The sequence below is a fragment of the Balaenoptera acutorostrata genome, chromosome 3 (assembly GCF_949987535.1).
Source record: "Balaenoptera acutorostrata chromosome 3, mBalAcu1.1, whole genome shotgun sequence".
NCBI classification, from domain to species: Eukaryota; Metazoa; Chordata; class Mammalia; order Artiodactyla; family Balaenopteridae; genus Balaenoptera; species Balaenoptera acutorostrata.
Genome location: NC_080066.1, coordinates 167,774,167 through 167,792,590, shown reverse-complemented (window position 1 = coordinate 167,792,590; position 18,424 = coordinate 167,774,167). Strand labels below are relative to the sequence as shown.

Here is an 18,424-nt window from a genome sequence, read left to right as displayed (position 1 = left end):
TACCAAAGTTACTACTGCACAGTCAGCAGTTAGCAGTGCGGCACTAAAAAGAGTATAAACAAATCTGTAAATGAATTCGTGTTCAGGATCATGCTCGAAGTATTCCTCTGGAATCTTTTCTCGCTGAAAGGAGAAAAAATGCAATTTAAGTAACCATGGAAGAAAAATACTTAAAAGTACCCTTAAGATAGCAGTCTTCACACTTGGGCCCACGTGCCCCTTAAAATAATTTTGATTGGGTGACATGTCTTGTAGTCTTTTAAATATAAACAATGGGATCCTAAAATACCACAGTGATCCAGTACTCACCACCATTCATTAAAGAAAAATACAGGCACAACCGCAGAGAATTTATGTATTTCCACGTTCCTCCCCACAGAATTCTAACCAAATGTAAACTATTGGGTTGGCCAAAAAGTTCATTTGGTTTTAAGGAAAAATAAAAGACACAGTTTTCATTTTCACCAAGCATTTTATTGAACAATATATTCACTAACCAAACAAACTTTTTGGCCAACCCAATATTTTTAGGCTCAGAAGTCTTGCTGATCACCATATGTCATACTTTTCTGTCATCAACTTTGAAAACACATTCCCAGTGTCCTGTAACCATAAGGCTCTAAGAATGCGCTGTCCTGTACAGCAGTCGCCAGCCACGTGTGGCTACAGAGCACCCGAAGAAGTGAATTTTAAAACTTTGTCATTTTAATTCGTTTAAAATTTAAACAGTTTTCTAATTTTCTTCTTAGAGGCCTTATCATATTAGGTTTATTTACAAATATTTACATTGTTTGATGCTATGGAAAATCATCCTTTAAAAAGATACATTTTCTGTTACTTGGGTATGTTTACTTACCTGCTCACTATTCATACAAAGTGCAACTCGGTTCATATCCATCAACCCCTTAGACAACACGCCTTCGGTAAAATGACTAGACACAACATGGCGTGGGGAAGAAGACTTAAAGGAAGATGAATTTGACTTCGAGCTGGAGGAAGTAATTTTCTTCTAGTAATTAATTTCAAAGCAAATCAGCGTGAAATAAACACAACTGTATAAGAGAAAAATACAACTTCAATAAAACTGACACTTACTGTGAGTGGATGTAATCTCTCATCAAAAATATCCAAGGATCTATCTGCAGCTCTATAAAATAAGAATGTGTATTTAAAAAATTAATTCAGGAGTTACTATCTTAGTAAAATATCTGCTAGGAGTAGAGAGAGGGGTAGAGGAAGCTTAACCTTCAACAAAGCAAACAGTTTTATCAATTCTTCTCCTGGATTCCACCCTTAGAAAGGTTTCCTGACCTATTTTTACTCAGCACATCAAGTTCTGTGAAATCTTTTCTACAACAACCAGCCAGAGTTGCCTCTATAAGCACTGACCCTCCCTAACAGGCAATGCTAGTAAACCAATATATTTTCACTCCTCTAACCTCACACTGGAATATGCAAGAACATTTTATAAAGCAGTGGTGGTGGGCAATAAATTCTTCTAACTTCAATGAATGTGAATATGAGATTCATGGTTTTTTCCCGTTTTTTTCTCTTTAGTTCTGTATATTCTTATTGTGTATTTCTTCTTGTCTCTTTTAAATAGTTTGAGTTAAAAATGTAATTGTCTTTTTATTTTAAAAGAAACCAGGCTTTTTAATTTAAAATTTCACCACACTAATACACTGCGCTCATTTGAACAGCGGTTCTCTAAATGTGGTCTGCAGGCCTCTGGGATTCTCCCCTATCCCCTCCTTCAGGAGGCCCAAGAGGTCAAAACTGCTTTTATAAGAATACTAAGACACTACCTGCCCTTCACATTGTGTGACATTTGCTATGGATGTATAAAAGCAAAAGTGGGCAAAACTGCTGGTTTCTGAGCATGAATCAAGGCAGTGGTACCAAACTGAATTAGAAGTCATTCAATTATTCACTGCCACTTGCAGTTAAAAATCTGCTTTAAGAACATCCTTGATAAAAGAGTAAAAATTAATAGTGTTCTTAAACCTTGGTCCTTCTTTTTAATATTCTGAATAAGTGGAAAGTATGCATTAAGCACTTTTACATACTGAAATATGGCTGTGTTAAGGAAAAGCACTTGTGACTTGGCGGTAAGTCATTTTTTTCATAGAACACCATCTTTATTTGAAACACTTTTTTCATCGAACACCATCGTTATCTGAATGTACAACTGACACAGTCATTCTTTCAAAAATGAACAAAGTGAGCCTGTCACTTCAAGGAAAATAACTCTAAAGTTATTTGTTGCCAATGATAAAATTCAAGCCATCAAGCTAAAAATATCAGGATTTTTGGAAAACTTCTACCTTCTATTGTGAACTTGACAACTTCTCAACACTTAAAAGACTTTTCTGGTAAGACTGGTGGTGATACTAATAACAAAAGTGAGTTTTTGACACTGTCTAAAGAAATGTGAACCAATACTTTCCAAATGACCAACGTATAATATTATAAAGTCAGGTACAGGTAAAAAGATCTACTCAGTATGCATGACAGATCAATGGGTATTAATTTAACATAGTATTTATTACAAGTTCATTGATATGATTTAGAATTCCATTTTAACTAATTTAAGAAACTAGCACATGCAGACTTTTGGTACAGTATCAAAGAATATACCAAATTATCTGAAGGCTTTAAAAATACATCTTTTTCCAACTATATATCTGCAAGCAGCTGGATCTTCTTCATATTGTTTCTTCAAAACAAATGACTGAAGACAGAATAGATATGAGAATCAGCTGCCTTCTATTAAGGAGATACTTTTCTCTCAATATTTTTTGTTGTGGAAAATAGTTATTATTCATTAAAAAAAAATGACTTATGTTAAACACTGGGGTTCCCAATCAGGGGTGATTTCGTCCCCCAGGGGACTTCTGGCCATGGCTGGAGACAGTTTTGGTTGTCGTAATGTGGAGGGAAGAAGGTGCTACTGGCATCTAGTGAGTAGAGGCCAAGGGTGCTGCTATATATCCTATAACACACAGGACGACACCCCACAACAAAGCATTATCTAGCTCAAAATTTCAATAGTGCTAAGGCAAACCCTGTTTTAACATACAATGGATTTAAGTTTTTAAATTCTCAATTTCAATTTCTAATACAGTAAATTATCAATATAACCCATATAAACAAATACTCTTTGGGATGCTCAGTAACCTAAGAATTAAGGGTCCTAAGATAAAAATAAATGATTCACTTCTATATTGTAATAAAAGCACTCGAATAATAAAAGCTTATGCCAGTAACATCTATAGTTATTACCTAACACTAAACTTGATACCTTGTAAATTAATTAGCTGGAATAACAAGATAGGTTTTAAAAGAGCTCACCTGTTCTTTATGTGGTAATATATTGCTAAGGTCATACTGTGGAGGAAAAAAAATACATTGTAATAACTGATTTTTATCATATCAGGCCTGAAGACATTTTTAAAAAGGGGTTAGCAAGGAGGGAAGACCTTCCAGAGGCCCAGTGGCCCCGAAATCCTCGAATTCAGAACAGTACCACATGGGTGCTTTCCCCCTTGTTTTAGGTTCTTCAGCTTTTAGCAAAATTAGGAGACCCAAAATGCTAGATATGCTGAAGGCATGTTTTGGTTGATTATTATAATATATAAATTATTACATATTTCCCCTGTCATTTGTCCTTCTACCCACAAAACCTCCTGTCCTGTACAAGTTATATCTATCTATACACATGCTTCAATTTAAGCCATATAGTAGTTGTTTGTGTGTGGGGGTGTGTGTGTGTGTGTGGTTTTTTTGTTAGCCCCTGCATTTCAGTTGATTTAGTTTGCTATCCACCTACCCATCCGTTTTCCATTATTTCCCTAAAAGTAAATAATAAAAGTGCTCTATACCAAAATGATTTAAAATCACTTTTACATAATTAGAAAATTTAATAGCAAAATTTTATAGCCACAAAACTGATGATAGGTCTAGCTATCCTGAAATAAGCAGTGCTAATAATACAGCATAATACTACACAGTATACTATTAATGACAGGTATTTCCAAATTATTTTAAATAAAGTATTAATGAACAGATAGATACAAGTCCTTAGGTAGTCTTTTTTTTTTTTTTAAAGACAATTTTTTTTAAAGCAGATATTCATTTTTAATTATTTATTTATTTATTTATTTTTTTGGCTGTGTTGGGTCTTCGTTTCTGTGCGAGGGCTTTCTCCAGTTGCGGCGAGCGGGGGCCACTCTTCATCGCGGTGCGCGGGCCTCTCACTAACGCGGCCTCTCTTGTTGCGGAGCACAGGCTCCAGACGCGCAGGCTCAGTAGTTGTGGCTCACGGGCCCAGTTGCTCCGCGGCATGTGGGATCTTCCCAGACCAGGGCTGGAACCCGTGTCCCCTGCATCAGCAGGCAGACTCTCAACCACTGCGCCACCAGGGAAGCCCGGTAGTCTCTTTTAAGTTACTATATTCCTAAGTTATTCACAGATGTTGTATATTAGGCAACAAAGGGGTTCTCTGGTTAAGTTATATGCTCCCCTTTGTTCTCAGTGTCTAAAATGAAACTCAAAATAATTGAGGGAAGGCAAATCTGAATTTTATAATAGGTCTATAGAATCTTAGCACTTGTATAAAGGCCTGTAACACCGTTAGCATCAAAGATGGATACTTCTATAGCGCTTCAAAGTTTCATCTTCAAATGGATTTTAAAATCACAGCATTACAAGTTTTATGATGGAAAGGACCACTGAACCGTAGATGACATTTAATTAAACAACCCATTTTACAGATAAGGGAACCAAGGCTTAAAACTGACTTACCTAAGGTCCCACTAATTATCAGAAGCAGTTCTCTTTCTCCTGCCCTCTAACCAAATAGTGGCTCCCAAGCTCAGCTGCACACTGGGATCATCTGAGAAGCTTTAAAAACTGCCTGGCTTCTGCTTCAAGATGTTCTGATTTAACCGGCACTGGGTATGACTTGGGCATCAGGACTGTTTTTAAAGATCCCCAGATGACTGCAGCGTGCAGCAAAGTTTAGGGATGAATGAGTTAGGGTTAAGATCGGAGAATCACTCGGGATGCTTTTGTCCATATAGTCATGCTTCACATCATTCCCCATCTTGTCAAAAGGTGTGTGTGCGTGGGTGAGAGAGAGAGACAGACAGACAGACAGACACACAGACACTGTGTCTTGGAGGCGGGGGCAGGCGGGTGGACTTTGTGCATCCAGAAACATATATCTTGAAAAGTTGCATAAGTGATTCTAATAAGGCTCACCTACCCCACTGAGAACAACTACCCCACTGAAAACTAAGCCCATGATAAACATTTTCAAAATCATTCCTAAAAGCCAATTGGCCCTATTAATTTTCTCAGTAAACCTTTATTTCACCAATAATGAATGTGATGAATGATCATTTTTAAAACTTCATGAGAGCAAATTAAAATTTACTGTACTTCCAAAAATTAGACTAGGTCGGGAAAAAAAAGGATGAAACCTACTTGTCTGAGCAAGGTGAATCTTTTTTTTTTTTTTTAATTTTATTTAATTTTACTTATTTTTGGCTGCATGGGGTCTTTGTTACTGTGCGCGGGCTTTCTCTAGTTGCCAAGAGCGGGGGCTGCTCTTTGTCGTGGTGCGCGGCCTTCTCACTGTGGTGGCTTCTCTTGTTGCACAGCACGGGCTCTAGGTGCGTGGGCTTCAGTAGTTGTGGCACACGGGCTCAGTAGTTGTGGCTCGCGGGCTCTACGGCACAGGCTCAGTAGTTGTGGCGCACGGGTTTAATTGCTCTGCGGCATGTGGGATCTTCCCAGACCAGGGCTCGAACCTGTGTCCCCTGCGTTGGCAGGCAGATTCTTAACCACTACACCACCAGGGAAGTCCCTGAGCAAGGTTAACCTTCAAAGTACTTTTGAATTATATACTGGACATCAGACTCTTTTGAATTCAAAAGAAGCTGCGACTCTAGCCAAAGTAGAGTGGTTTTGGTACCCACAGATTCAGTGTCTTGGCTGAATAAAAACATTCAGTGATTCTGTGATAAGTGCCCAAACTCAGGACTTTAGAGATGGGGCTCAGTTTTTGCTGAAACATGATTTGACTGCAACTATTATTGTAAGCAAGAGAGGAAAGTTACCTTATTATGACTGTGAACTTGCTGTCTTTAATTAAAGTAGAAGTTACTGATCATTTAAATAGCTAAAAAAAAAGCTGGCACATTAAAAACCAATTAAAAATATAATTAGCTTATAAAATTAAGACAACAAATAAAATTAAGGATAAGGACATTAATATTTTCAAATAGCATTTCCCAAACTGTGTTCTGGAAAATCAACATTCATATCCTAAGGAGATGTTAATGTTTCGTGGACAACCGCGAGGGAGGAGGCAAGAAGCTCTGCATCCCGTTTGGTTTTTTTCTCTTAAATAAGCTTGAAAGGTTCATCATTAGGGTGTTTTGAAAGTGCATCTCCAATTGTGGACTATGAGGTGCTCCCAGAAATTAAAGAATAGTTTCCATCATCATGACACTGTTCGTGTCTCCTTAAGTATAAGCCTGACCACAGCCATGTTTCCAAAACCTCACCTCTTTTATTGTTCTCTGCTGTGATTGATACAGTGTGTTGGAGATATATTTATATATATAAACAAAAATTAAATGTGTCTATTAAGTTAAAACCTCAGTTGAACAAATTTCATCTACAAAGAAATTAAGCTTGAGTGTGTATTTCTTAAGACTGGTTTGATATAGTCTCCCCCTCTTTGGGGGACAGGAAGGAGAAGGAAAATTTCATACAGAAATAGTGCAGGAAAAAAAAAATGCACAGTGGGATAAATCTGACAAAATCCAATTAAATTTAAATGCAGATTCGCTTTGGTGCCAGTAGGGGACAAGCTGTTCCTTCTTCTAAGAGTAGCTTCCAAAGTAGTATACATTGTTTGAGGACTACAACTCATAAAGAAATAATTTTTTCTAGAAATAGCCAATAAAAAGTACCTCTCTTTCTCATTATGTTCAACAATGGCTTAACAACAGAAATGCGTCAAATAAAGATTTATACTTTTTCTGGGATTTCTTATTTGCTAACTGGCTTTCCCTTCTATCATGCGCTCTAAGATTAAAATGGAAACTGAAAATTCATATTTAGGTCCTTGAAATCAATCTATAGTTGACACCAGTTTTTTAACCTGATCACTGAAAAGGACAATTCAAATGAATGAAATTATGTATGGCTAGGATGCTTTTAGCGATAAGGGGGTCTGTCACTCAGCCCTTGGCAACCTAGTTGTACTCACCGTTTTAGTGTGGTTCTAAGATTAGGCTGTCTGACTATGCTGTCATCTAGAAATATTGTTGAGCATGAGTTATACTTTTTAGTAAGCTGCCCTGGAGATACCTGAAGGGGAAGGGAAATAGAAGAAAATGTCACAGTAAGTTAAACCTATAAAGTGTGTTTTTTTCCTTGGTTAAAATGTCAAACGATAAAGCATTAAGATTTTTCTTACACTCCATCAACTGCCTGAGTGTGATGTCATGTGCAGCTCTATGGGAAACCTCTATACTCTTGACTTCCACAGACGAGCTTTGAGAAATGGGTTATAAAATGCTGCCTTGATATAGTACCTATAATCAAACCTGGCAAGCACCTATTATAAATTACCTGTATAATAATGTAAAAAGTTTAGAATAAGATTTCAGGGTTTTTTCCTTAAGCAATGAAATGCAGCTGAGATTTCCTATTTCTATTCATTTACTACAATAAAACGTAATGCTTTCTATAATACCGATGTAGGAGCATTTCACTGCAGTAGATGAACACCAATAATAAATGTATTAGTTCAGGAGACAGTGTGACGAAACAAACGTTTTCGAATCAGAGGCTGGGCATGCCAGGGCTGCTCTATCACTAAAAAGCTGGGGGCCATAAGTCTCTCTGGGCCTCAATTTCCTTATCTGGAGGACAAAAAGGTACTGCTTAAAGATTCTCTCGCATCCAAAAAAAACGGATAAAACAACTCTGAGAATTTAACTTCTCACTTCATGTTTAAGTAAGACTGCCATGACATTACTCAAGTGAGAACCTCAGAGAATACTTGCCATTCATTTCAAAATTGTACTAATTCGGTTCTACGTGTTATTTGACACTCCTGCCTCACCCATGCTGCTCTCTGCCTGCAGTGCCTTTTTCTTCCTCCTGTCCCAGCAAGCTTGACCCCATCTTCCTCTAGGATCCCTCTGCCAGCAGGCACACCACAACACTTCTCGCTTTCTGCACACTCACACGTCTAATTTACCAACTGTTCCATGGTCTCAGCTGCTTGCATAGTACCACCCTCTTTAGTAAACAAGCTTCTCCAGGTTAGGAAGATTCTTCTCCTACCTCCAGCTACTGAGCACAGAATCTGGGACAAATTAGGATTCAACAAGTGTTTGAGAAATTATTTAAGATCAGTTACAACTGGAGGTAAATCTTACTAAAGATACAAATTCGTGAGAATTTATCTACAGTGGTGTTGGATAGGTGACAAAGAACTTTTTGAGACCCTCTAGAGAATGAACTATCTTTAAAACACTTTAGAAGTATCCATTTATTTGTGAAGAGCCCATGAACACGGCAATAGTCAAATACTAACATGGCCTAAACTATGTTAGGACAACTCTCTTCCTTAAAGTAAGGCCAATAACCAAATCCCAATCACTGAAAGCCACTGGAAGGAAGAGTAGCATTCTTTAATACCACAGAATACAAACAATTTTAAAGCTGGGTTTTGTTTTTGGTTTTTGTTTGTTTACTAATTCAGATGAGCCTTCCTTCCTCCTATTAATATAAAACAGTTTTCACCATGCTGTCACACTCTCCCATCAGTGTCCGCCACAAATACATGAAAGGTGAGGCAGGGAGAAAATCTAGTTGATGCTTTTGAAAATACAGAGCATTTAAATAAAAATTGCCAGTACCCAATCATCAGAAATATCCAAATGGCATATATAAAACACCATTTTGCTTGTTTCAGATGCTTTATGCAAAGCCACTTATTCCTTATTAACAAAAAGTTCTAGATGTAACATATTTGAAAAGTATCACTATTTGGAAGACTAATTTCTCCTTCAAGCTAGAAATGTTTTAAACTAAAACTCGGATATGGTCCTTAAGCTATTTGGTTAATGTGTAATTTTAGAATCTCAAAAAACAAGATACAGCATGAAAAATGAAAATTCACTCATTCAAATACTTTGATTCTAAACGAAGCAGGTTATCTTTTAAGGTCACTACTATTAGGGTATAATATGACATACACTACACGTAATAAAAGTCAATTCTGACCAAAACTCTCTATATATGAGGGGAATAAAAATAGTAAGGAAATGTACCAAAATATAGACTAGTTGGTAGAGCTTTGGGTGCTATTTATCCTGTTTTCCTCTATTAAAAACTTTTTTTTCTATTATGAATGTATATTGATTTGTCTTTGGAAATATTACTGCTAAAACATTTAAAATTTTTAATTAGATGTGGTCTATAGTCCTATGGGGGCTCATTTAACGTATCAGCAACTTACAGTCTACTGGCTCGATCCTACAAAAGAAACACTTCCACAGGCCTACTCCTGAAACTATTCAAACTTTCCAGCATCTAGTGTTCACTAAAGGATGGCAGAATTGAAGCCTCTGAGCAAAGCCTAGATATGTTAGCTGCCAGCAGATTACTTTCCTCTCATCTTGCTTGAAAATTTAAGATAACTGTCCTTTATGATTAAAGCCTTACCATTGCTGGCTCACAACCTCAATAAACTGCACTGTCACACATAAGGGTATAAAATGCAAATACAAAAAAAAAAAAAAACAAGTAGCAAAAAACACTACTGACAGTTTAATGTTCATAGGTATTATTTCAATTGGTCACTGAAGAAGAGTATTTATCTTCATTCAGCACTAAGGACAAAATACATGGACTTTTACAATCTTTATAAGGGGAAAGGTTGCTTAGTAGACTTCAGGTTTAATGGTGAAGACTAGAAAATAATCATACCTAGGAGGCTAGTAAGTAACAACCCTCAAAGCTTATCATTAAAGGTCAAGTACCTGTTGAAATCCCGCCCCCACCCAATGACTCTTCCCACTGTGCCTACTGCCTCTGATTTTAACCCATTAAAAGAATAAAGCTGGAGAGAGCGAGAGTACGAAGCGCGGCAACCCGAGTCATGGCAGGACAGGCATTTAGAAAGTTTCTTCCCCTCTTTGACCGAGTATTAGTTGAAAGAAGTGCACCCGAAGTTGTAACCAAAGGAGGCATTATGCTTCCAGAAAAATCGCAAGGAAAAGTATTGCAAGCAATGGTAGTAGCTGTTGGATCAGGCTCTAAAGGAAAGGGTGGAGAGATTCAACCAGTTAGTGTGAAAGTTGGAGATAAAGTTCTTCTCCCAGAATATGGAGGCACCAAAGTAGTTCTAGATGACAAGGATTCTTTCTTATTTAGAGATGGTGACGTTCTTGGAAAATATGTCGACTAAAATAAGTCACTATTGAAATGGCATCACGTGAAGCTGCCCGTTCCCCCAATGGCATCACGTGAAGCTGCCACTGAAGTTCTGAAATCTTTCATCCTGTAAATAATTTCCGTGTTTCTTTTATAATAAAGTAATGATATCCAAACTAATGATATTCAGTGTCTCTGAAATTTAGTTTTCTCTGTATTGATTTAAACATTCCCAAACAAAAGTATATAAATGAAAAAAAAAAAAAAGAGAATAAAGCTGAAGTTCACTTTTTTCTTCCCCCTTTTCACAAGTTTTGGATACGTTTATTAAGAATCAATGACTTTAACTGAAAAATCTGTAATACTCCATCTATGTTGCACATTAATGGACAATATGGTAGGGTGAGTGGTTTGAATAGAATTCATACTCAAGGCCTTAGTAGAAAAGTATAATATTCTAATTATAGGTATAATCAAAAATATTGTCTGAATTAATATCGTTAATTATATTCAATTAAACTTCAAACTCAGAACCTATATTCAAAGAATAAATCTAAGTTTGAGTAGACTGACCACAAATCTATTTCCTCTCCCCCTTCTTTCAGATATCATCTCATTAGAATTAAAGGCATTTTTTAAAAAAGCTATACATAAGACAGGATAAACAGCAGATGATTTTGAATGTTTGAAAGGTGAAAAGACTAGATAAAGGAGTGGTAACTGACATGGCAGAACAGAGGAAGCACAACCTTGGTACCTACAGAGAGTGACTAGGACAGGAACAAGAAAACCAGTTTGTCTTACAGAACCCAAGGCAGGCTCAGAGTTCAGAGGCGTGGTCCCCAAATCCTTGCAGTGAGGCCCATCAGTTAACGAGTTGTCCAAGTGATGCTTCCAATTAGATCTTAACAGACAGCCAAGGACCATCACACGTTTGAGGGAAGCCCCCAACACATAAGAGATCAAAACAGGAAGAAGGAATGGGACTTCCCTGGTGGCGCAGTGGTGAAGAATCCGCCTGCCAATGCAGGGGACACGGGTTCGAGCCCTGGCCCAGAAAGATCCCACATACCACAGAGCAACTGAGCCCATGCGCCACAACTACTGAGCCTGCGCTCTAGAGCCCATGAGCCACAACTACTGAAGCCCACACGCCCTAGAGCCTGTGCTCCGCAACAAGAGAAGCCACTGCAATGAGAAGCCCACGCACCCAACAAAGAGTAGGCCCAGCTCACCGCAACCAGAGAAAGCCCACGTGCAGAAACCAAGACCCAATGCAGCCAAAAAATAAATAAATAAAATAAAATATAAGGATGCTTTAAAAAAAAAAAAAACAAAACAGGAAGAAGGAATTGATGGGAGTGATAAAAACTCAGGAGCAAATGAAAACTTGAAATTGCATCAGTGAAAAAAAGAATGACAGGATATAAGAGAACTCTATAAATTGAAAATAAGGTAGACAAAACAATATATTCAATAGAAGGATTAGAGCACAGTCAAGGAAATCTCCAGGAAGCAGGACAAAAAGACAAAATGCAAAGCAGGAGGGGAAAAAAGTTAGTGATCTGGTAAGTCTCAGACTTCCAACATCTGAATAATAGGAACCTGGAAGAAAAAAACAGAATAACAAAGAAACACACAAAAAAGGTCTATACCAAACCAAATTATGAAATTTCAAAATCCCAGGGAGAGGGAAGGTACTAAAAGGTTCCCGAGAAGGAAGGGATGGGGGAAAATGACTAAAATCGGTAATGTACAATGTACCATACAATGTCAACAGGTTTAAGAGCAACAGTGTAAATGAGAAGATGAGAGGGAAATGTCTTTAGAACTGCAAAAATTAGTTTCAACTGAGAATTCTATACTTTATCAAATAGAAGGAGTTTCAGAGAGGCTAGATCTCTATAAACTTTCTGCCCATGTGCCCTTTTCCCAGGAAAATGTGCTCCAGTAAAACAAGGAAGTATAACAAGAGGGAAACAGAATCTAGGACATAGGGGATCCAACATAAGAGAGCAGAGTTATGTGAGATCCCAGATGACTTCACACAGATATCCCAGGAAAAGAGGCATAGAGCAGGCCTAGGGGAACACTAGTCTATATGGGAGTAGGAAGACAAAAGATTGGGGAAAAGTGTCTCCAAGAAAAAAAATGGAACAGATGTGGCTTAGTAGACGGAACATAGTTTTGATAGGCATGTGACAAATGTTAAAACATTTGGGGAAAAAAATAGCTGTTAGAAAACAGGCAAGTGAATATAGTCAGGAAATTAATTCCACAGAAGAAATGAAGAATGTGAAAGCAGGGAGACCGGGCAGGGAGCTACTTACTGCATTTGGCTGTGTGAGATCACGTTGGCTAGGAAAAGGGGGATTGGGTTATCCTAGAGAAGTGCAGAAGGGCTCCAATTTCATTAATATTGAAGAAAAAGAATGAAGGGTGTACAAGGAGGAGGCACAGTCAGAGAACTATATGGCTCAGCAATGCACAATATTTGCAGAGTCGTAGTAATGTAAACATTGATTCTGATTTAGTAAAAACTGATACATGTTGAGGGAACACAGGGAGGGAAATAACGTCATGGTGGACCGAAGAAGCTAAGCTTTCACCTGCTATGACAAGAAGTCAATGGACAGTGCTAAAAATTAACTTACCTGTCATACTTTTATTACTTTGGTTAAAAAATAAGATCAAAAAAATAAGGCAAAAGAATTTAAGGCAGATCTTTATACTACAACCATATGAGTGAAATTTAACTTAAATGTCAGAACCCTTAAAAAATGGGCACTACTAAGTCAAAGACTTTCCTGAATACATTTGATAATTAGGAAAATAGAGATTTAGAAAATCTACAAAAAAGAGGTCCATGCTAACAGTATTGGATCCATCATATTTTTAGGAATCATGGCAGACATATTTTTAATTCAAACTATTAATTTCTTAACTTTTCAACTGTTTACTTACATGGTTTAAATGGTTGCTCTTCCGCTTTTGCCGCACTAAGAATAAAAAAAATTAACTGATGAATTCTGATACAAATGCCATAGAAAAATAAAAGTAGTCACTAATTATTTGATGGATTACCAATAACACAATGAGATAAAATTCCATTCTATTTTTTAAAATAATTTCCAACAAAATATATAATTTAAATCACCCAGCAAGATGAGTCCTATAAATAAAATCTAAAAACTTAGTTTCACTTTTTTGACCTAATAGATATGCTGTATTAGGTACAAATGAAAGACTCCCCATTTACAAAAGAAAAGGACAAAGCAAGTTAGGCCAGGTGAGAAACTTAGCTAATAAAAAAATTTACCTGCTGCATAGCTGAACTACTAGCCAGGAGTATTTTCTAATGCTTCATTTACACACAGCTTACTTTCATTACCACAATCTACAGATGACAACTCTAAGAACCAGTTTCTGGCCAGGCACTCATCTCCGAACGCACCAGTATCTCTGGAAGCATCCTGAACCACTTAATGGTAACCTACTCAAATACCTTACTGAAAAAATACACAACTGGAAAGTAACCTATGTTAAACGTAAATTTTAAAATGAGTGTGCTGACCTAAATGAACATATCTACAGCACACAAAACTGTTTTGCTCCAACAAAGGCCAGAAGAATAAAAGCCTGAAGAGGGTCTTAGGCCACACTCTTGCTCACATTGCCTCCTTTAACTCCAGACAGGCATCACAGGCACGGATTTCTTAAGGCTGAAGAGAGAGACAGGCATGGGACAGCTTTTCTTTTACTGTCTCCAGTGCCCCTCTACATGTGAGCAGCTCATGGCTCTGGAAGAAACTGAGAAACAGAGCAATCCTAACCAGAAATGAGTGGCTCAAGTACACACACGAGAAAAATGCAAGTTAGAAACCCCAGGAGCTTCCAGGTTGGTGAACATGTAGTACCCTTGCAGAGGGCATCAAAGCTCTGTGCCCTGTCCCCATGCCTGGCCCTATGCATCTCTTTCATCTGGCTGTTCCGGAGTTATATCCTTTTATAAAAACCAGTGATCTAACGGAAAAAAACAAAAAGCAAAACAACAACAACAAAAAACCAAACCTCCGTTTTTTATTGTGCTGCATCACTTTAAATATTATGGAATGTTCACTTCTTGTATTCCTGCTCTCGTAATCAACTCAAAAACTTGGTCACGTATGGCTTTTTAGCAAATAAACTAGGATTTAACATAACATTAAGGAAGACAGGCAGGCAAGCAGGAGTGCAAAAAATTCTACGGTTCTGATTCTCATCTTAAAACAAGGAGGACACAGGAAATTTATATGAGTTTCACATGCTGAGGATAATCTTCTGGAAAACCCCATATGGCATGTTGCTCTTATTACCCTGGCACAGCACTACATTAGGATGAGAAAGTTTTGAATAGCTTAAAAGTTCTGAGTAGCATAAATCTGGATGTGAGATAGGCTCGTCTGGTTGAACACTGTGTAAAACAGGGCCAAAATCACAAGGCTCAATTCCCATATATAACAACTGATGTTTCTGATTTGATCAAATGAAAACCTAACTGTGACCTAAACCCTATCATTTGTCTTTAACATATGTGCTCTTCGGAGCAAGGGGAAAAGGACAAAGTAGCATGGAGAAATAGACCACATCTAAATCATGTGGCCAGTTGACTATGTTGATAAAGAGGTGGCAAAGTGTATAAACAGATAGTCTAAGTGTTCTCCTCCCTAAAACACTGACAACTAAAGGAAACTGTATCATCAACATATTAAAATAAGACAAGTGAATACATAAAAAAGTGAAACATTTAAACCACTGTAAGAGTTTTTCTAAATACCTCCTATAATACACAAAACAAAAACAGTTTTCACTCTTTTTCTCAGGGAAAAAAAAGCATTGTCTTACCAGCTGTTTGAGATTTGCTCAGAAAGATTGTGCTGGCTCTTGGGTGGTCAGAAGGGTTTGGTTCCAAAGCTAAGTCTGTAGAGGAAGAAGAGAAAAAGGTGTGGTGGTTTAGTTGAGTAGAAAAATACATGATTTTAAAGACAGCTACACATCGATTGAAACCACTTTTAATAGTCTTGAGAAGAGCTTTTAGTAATGACAAAAAGGCAATTTTAGTAAAGGCACAATATAAAAATTCTATTGGGAAACAGCAAAATTGTAGAAACTCTCCATACATGTGGAATAAAACCATGGCTATGTCTTAGACTTCTTTAACTTGCACCTAAATAATCTATGCCATTTTTAGATGAATCATATATGACTCCCCTCCTATTGATCAATTAAAAATTCAGTCACCCTCTTTTAAAGCTGATATTACTAGCACATTCCAGGAACAGTCTCAAGAAGCAAGTTATGCTGTGGCCAACTACTGTCAGATACCAGCTCAATATATCAAATATGCCAAAACGAAGTGAGTTGCTTTTGGCAAATGTTCTTCAGACAATCAAATGGCTAATTCTAACTCCATTCAACAAATGAACTCATTTAACTGGCTGTGGTTTATCTGGGGGCTATTCATCATGGCAGATTTAAGAGGACTACATAAAAGTTCAATGTTCTAATCTATAGGAACACTTCCACGATAGTGATTTTTAACTTTGCCCTCTATTCCCAAAGCTAAACTCACTTCTTCATTCCACGCTGCATGATTAATTTGGGGCTTCACTAAGAGTACTTTCTGGAGCAGATCATAGGGCTACTAGAAAAAAATTTTGGCCATACCTACACGAAAAGGTGGGTCTGCCTGTAGCCCACCTTGCACCAAGGTGGGATAGCGTCTTCTATTTAGGCAGAAATACAAAACAAGCACAAGCTACCACACAGGATAGTAAGGTTGTTGTTTAAAACAAACAACCAAACATAAAAGCCCTATGACACTTCCTCAGCAAAGTCCATCTCAAACCATTTAACCAAGCGTTTAAGAAACTGGACCAAGATTCAGATAAAGAGTAATGGTTAAGGCAATTATTTCCCAAACCACATAATAACTGATCTGTTTTTGAAAGATGGGTTTGATGGTCAAAGTGAAATACAAATATATCCCTGCCTCTTAGAGAATCCAAAGAATACACACATTGATATATTAAAAACTAATTAGTCTAGCAGTGAATTCTGTCTAACCCAGCATTTCACAAATGTATCTACCTAGAATCCCCTTTTCCCACCCAGAAAGAATTTTGCACGAACAGTAATTTTGGACTTCCCGTTTTAACAGGAATCTGAGCCATCCATTTTAATGTCATTGCCAGCACTAGTAATTTACATAGCTAAACCAACTGCTTTGTTCTTCATGAAAATTCCTTCACTGAATTTGAAGTTTATCAAGCTGCTTTTGGAGAAAATATTCTATTCAACATTTTTATGTAAAAGACCCATATAATTATTTTAAAGTTTTTTTCTCCTACATATTTGAAAAATTAAGACAATGGGAAAATAAATTATTTCAGCTGTACACAAAATGGCAGGCAGAGACTTTCACAGCTGCCTCTAACCTATAGCTTCCGAAAGAATTCATGACTACTTACCTATACCAAAAAGAAAGTAAATAGACTACATTTGAATCTAAAAAATAAGCAGAAATGTTTGCAAAGTAGCTGTATTATTTATCAGTGTCTATGGCATGGTAAAACTTAACAATTTTCAACGGAAGTCCAGGAAAATTAAGTGCCAGAATCAAAGAGAAGCAAGCTTTAACACACACACACACACACACACACACACACACACACACACACCCGCCAAACCAAGATGTGCTACTACAGATCTAAATACAAAAATCAAGAAGGCTGGGATAAAAGAAATGACAACATGCAAAAAAAAAAAAAAGTACACTTAGCCCAAGTGACCAGAAAAAAGCTGGCACTCTCCCTACTCTATCCTAGGGGGTTCAAAGGTAGGCACAGGACCCAGGACCGGCCAATCAATCACAGCTGTCCTGGGACTTCCCAAGAAAAGAGAAAGGCAGAACTGTACTCTAGGATCCTTAGCTAGTCTTGAGCTGCTGGACACTCCCCTTGCTATCACGAGGGGAAAGGCTTTTCAGGAGACATCAACAGAGGAGAGCAGAACTGAGGAGATCATTTAACTCCTGGGTCAAGTAGTGCTTAACTCTGTGATTTTCTTTTAACTTGCAACTGAAGGAGACCTGGTTAATCAGCAGTACTGATGATCACACTAAAGGTGGGGAAAGGTAAAAGTCACTTGCTCATTCCTTTAACAAATATCATGAACAAAAATCTGCATGAGACAAAACGATGCTGTTTAAAAATTAAACACAACCATTCACAATCATTAACACACAATGATTCACAACCGTTACTTTTAGTTGCTTTTCTTATACGTTAAAAAAAGCTCTAATTAGTGTACAATCTATGTCTTCTTGTTACTAACAAGCGCTCTCCACCCCACTGTTGCATATTTATTGTTTAATGAATACACACTGGCCCATCAAGTGTTATTCCTATACTGGACTTAGCCAATCCCCTATTGCTGGGGATTGGTGCTTACAAAGTTCTATTCTTAAAATATTATGAGGAAAATCTTCATGTACATAGTTTTTTAAAATAATGGTTTTATCTCCTTAGCAAAGATCTTCGGAAGTGGAATGACTAAGCCAAAAGGTTAGATCACTTTCACGGCTCCATGTACAATGCTAAATTGCTTCCTAAAGAAGGTGGGGGGCACATTAGGGTATAATGCTACCAATCATGACATTTTGAGTTCCTACCCTTGCTTTGGATACTTGAAAAAAAAAAAAAAAATTCCTACTGATATGAATGAGGAACCTCACTGTAGATCTAATTTGTATTTCTTTTGATTACACAGTTTGACCATTTTCCCACAGTTATCAGTGTTATTTCCACTTTGGTGAGTTGGCCTATCATTTCAATGTACTGTAAACACCAGGGCCCTACTGCTGTCAGTTTGCATGAGGTTTTCAGAAAATATTAATCTTTTGTTTATAGCCTATATAACT

The 18,424-nt window shown here is 37.3% G+C and overlaps 2 protein-coding genes across 7 annotated transcripts in view; one reads left to right on the top strand and one right to left on the bottom strand.

The window, feature by feature from the left end:
- Window positions 1-18,424, bottom strand: part of LOC130707583 (cyclin-Y-like protein 1) — an 88,768-nt gene that overhangs the window by 46,947 nt on the left and 23,397 nt on the right. For 4 of the 6 annotated variants that reach the window (XM_057542722.1, XM_057542723.1, XM_057542724.1 and 1 more), the window contains 6 exons: window positions 15,349-15,423; window positions 13,429-13,463; window positions 7,283-7,383; window positions 3,352-3,387; window positions 1,096-1,147; window positions 4-123 (listed from right to left, as the gene is read on the bottom strand). The exons of 1 other annotated variant lie outside the window; for it this stretch is intronic. In XM_057542722.1, the coding sequence (XP_057398705.1) occupies window positions 4-123; window positions 1,096-1,147; window positions 3,352-3,387; window positions 7,283-7,383; window positions 13,429-13,463; window positions 15,349-15,423 (419 nt within the window). The remainder of the gene's footprint in view (window positions 1-3; window positions 124-1,095; window positions 1,148-3,351; window positions 3,388-7,282; window positions 7,384-13,428; window positions 13,464-15,348; window positions 15,424-18,424) is intronic. One more of the 6 variants, XM_057542729.1, reaches the window with a different exon arrangement.
- LOC130707587 (10 kDa heat shock protein, mitochondrial-like) lies at window positions 9,859-10,695 on the top strand. Its single transcript, XM_057542775.1, has one exon. The coding sequence runs from the start codon at window positions 10,190-10,192 to the stop codon at window positions 10,496-10,498; it is 309 nt and encodes a 102-aa protein (XP_057398758.1). The 5' UTR covers window positions 9,859-10,189; the 3' UTR covers window positions 10,499-10,695.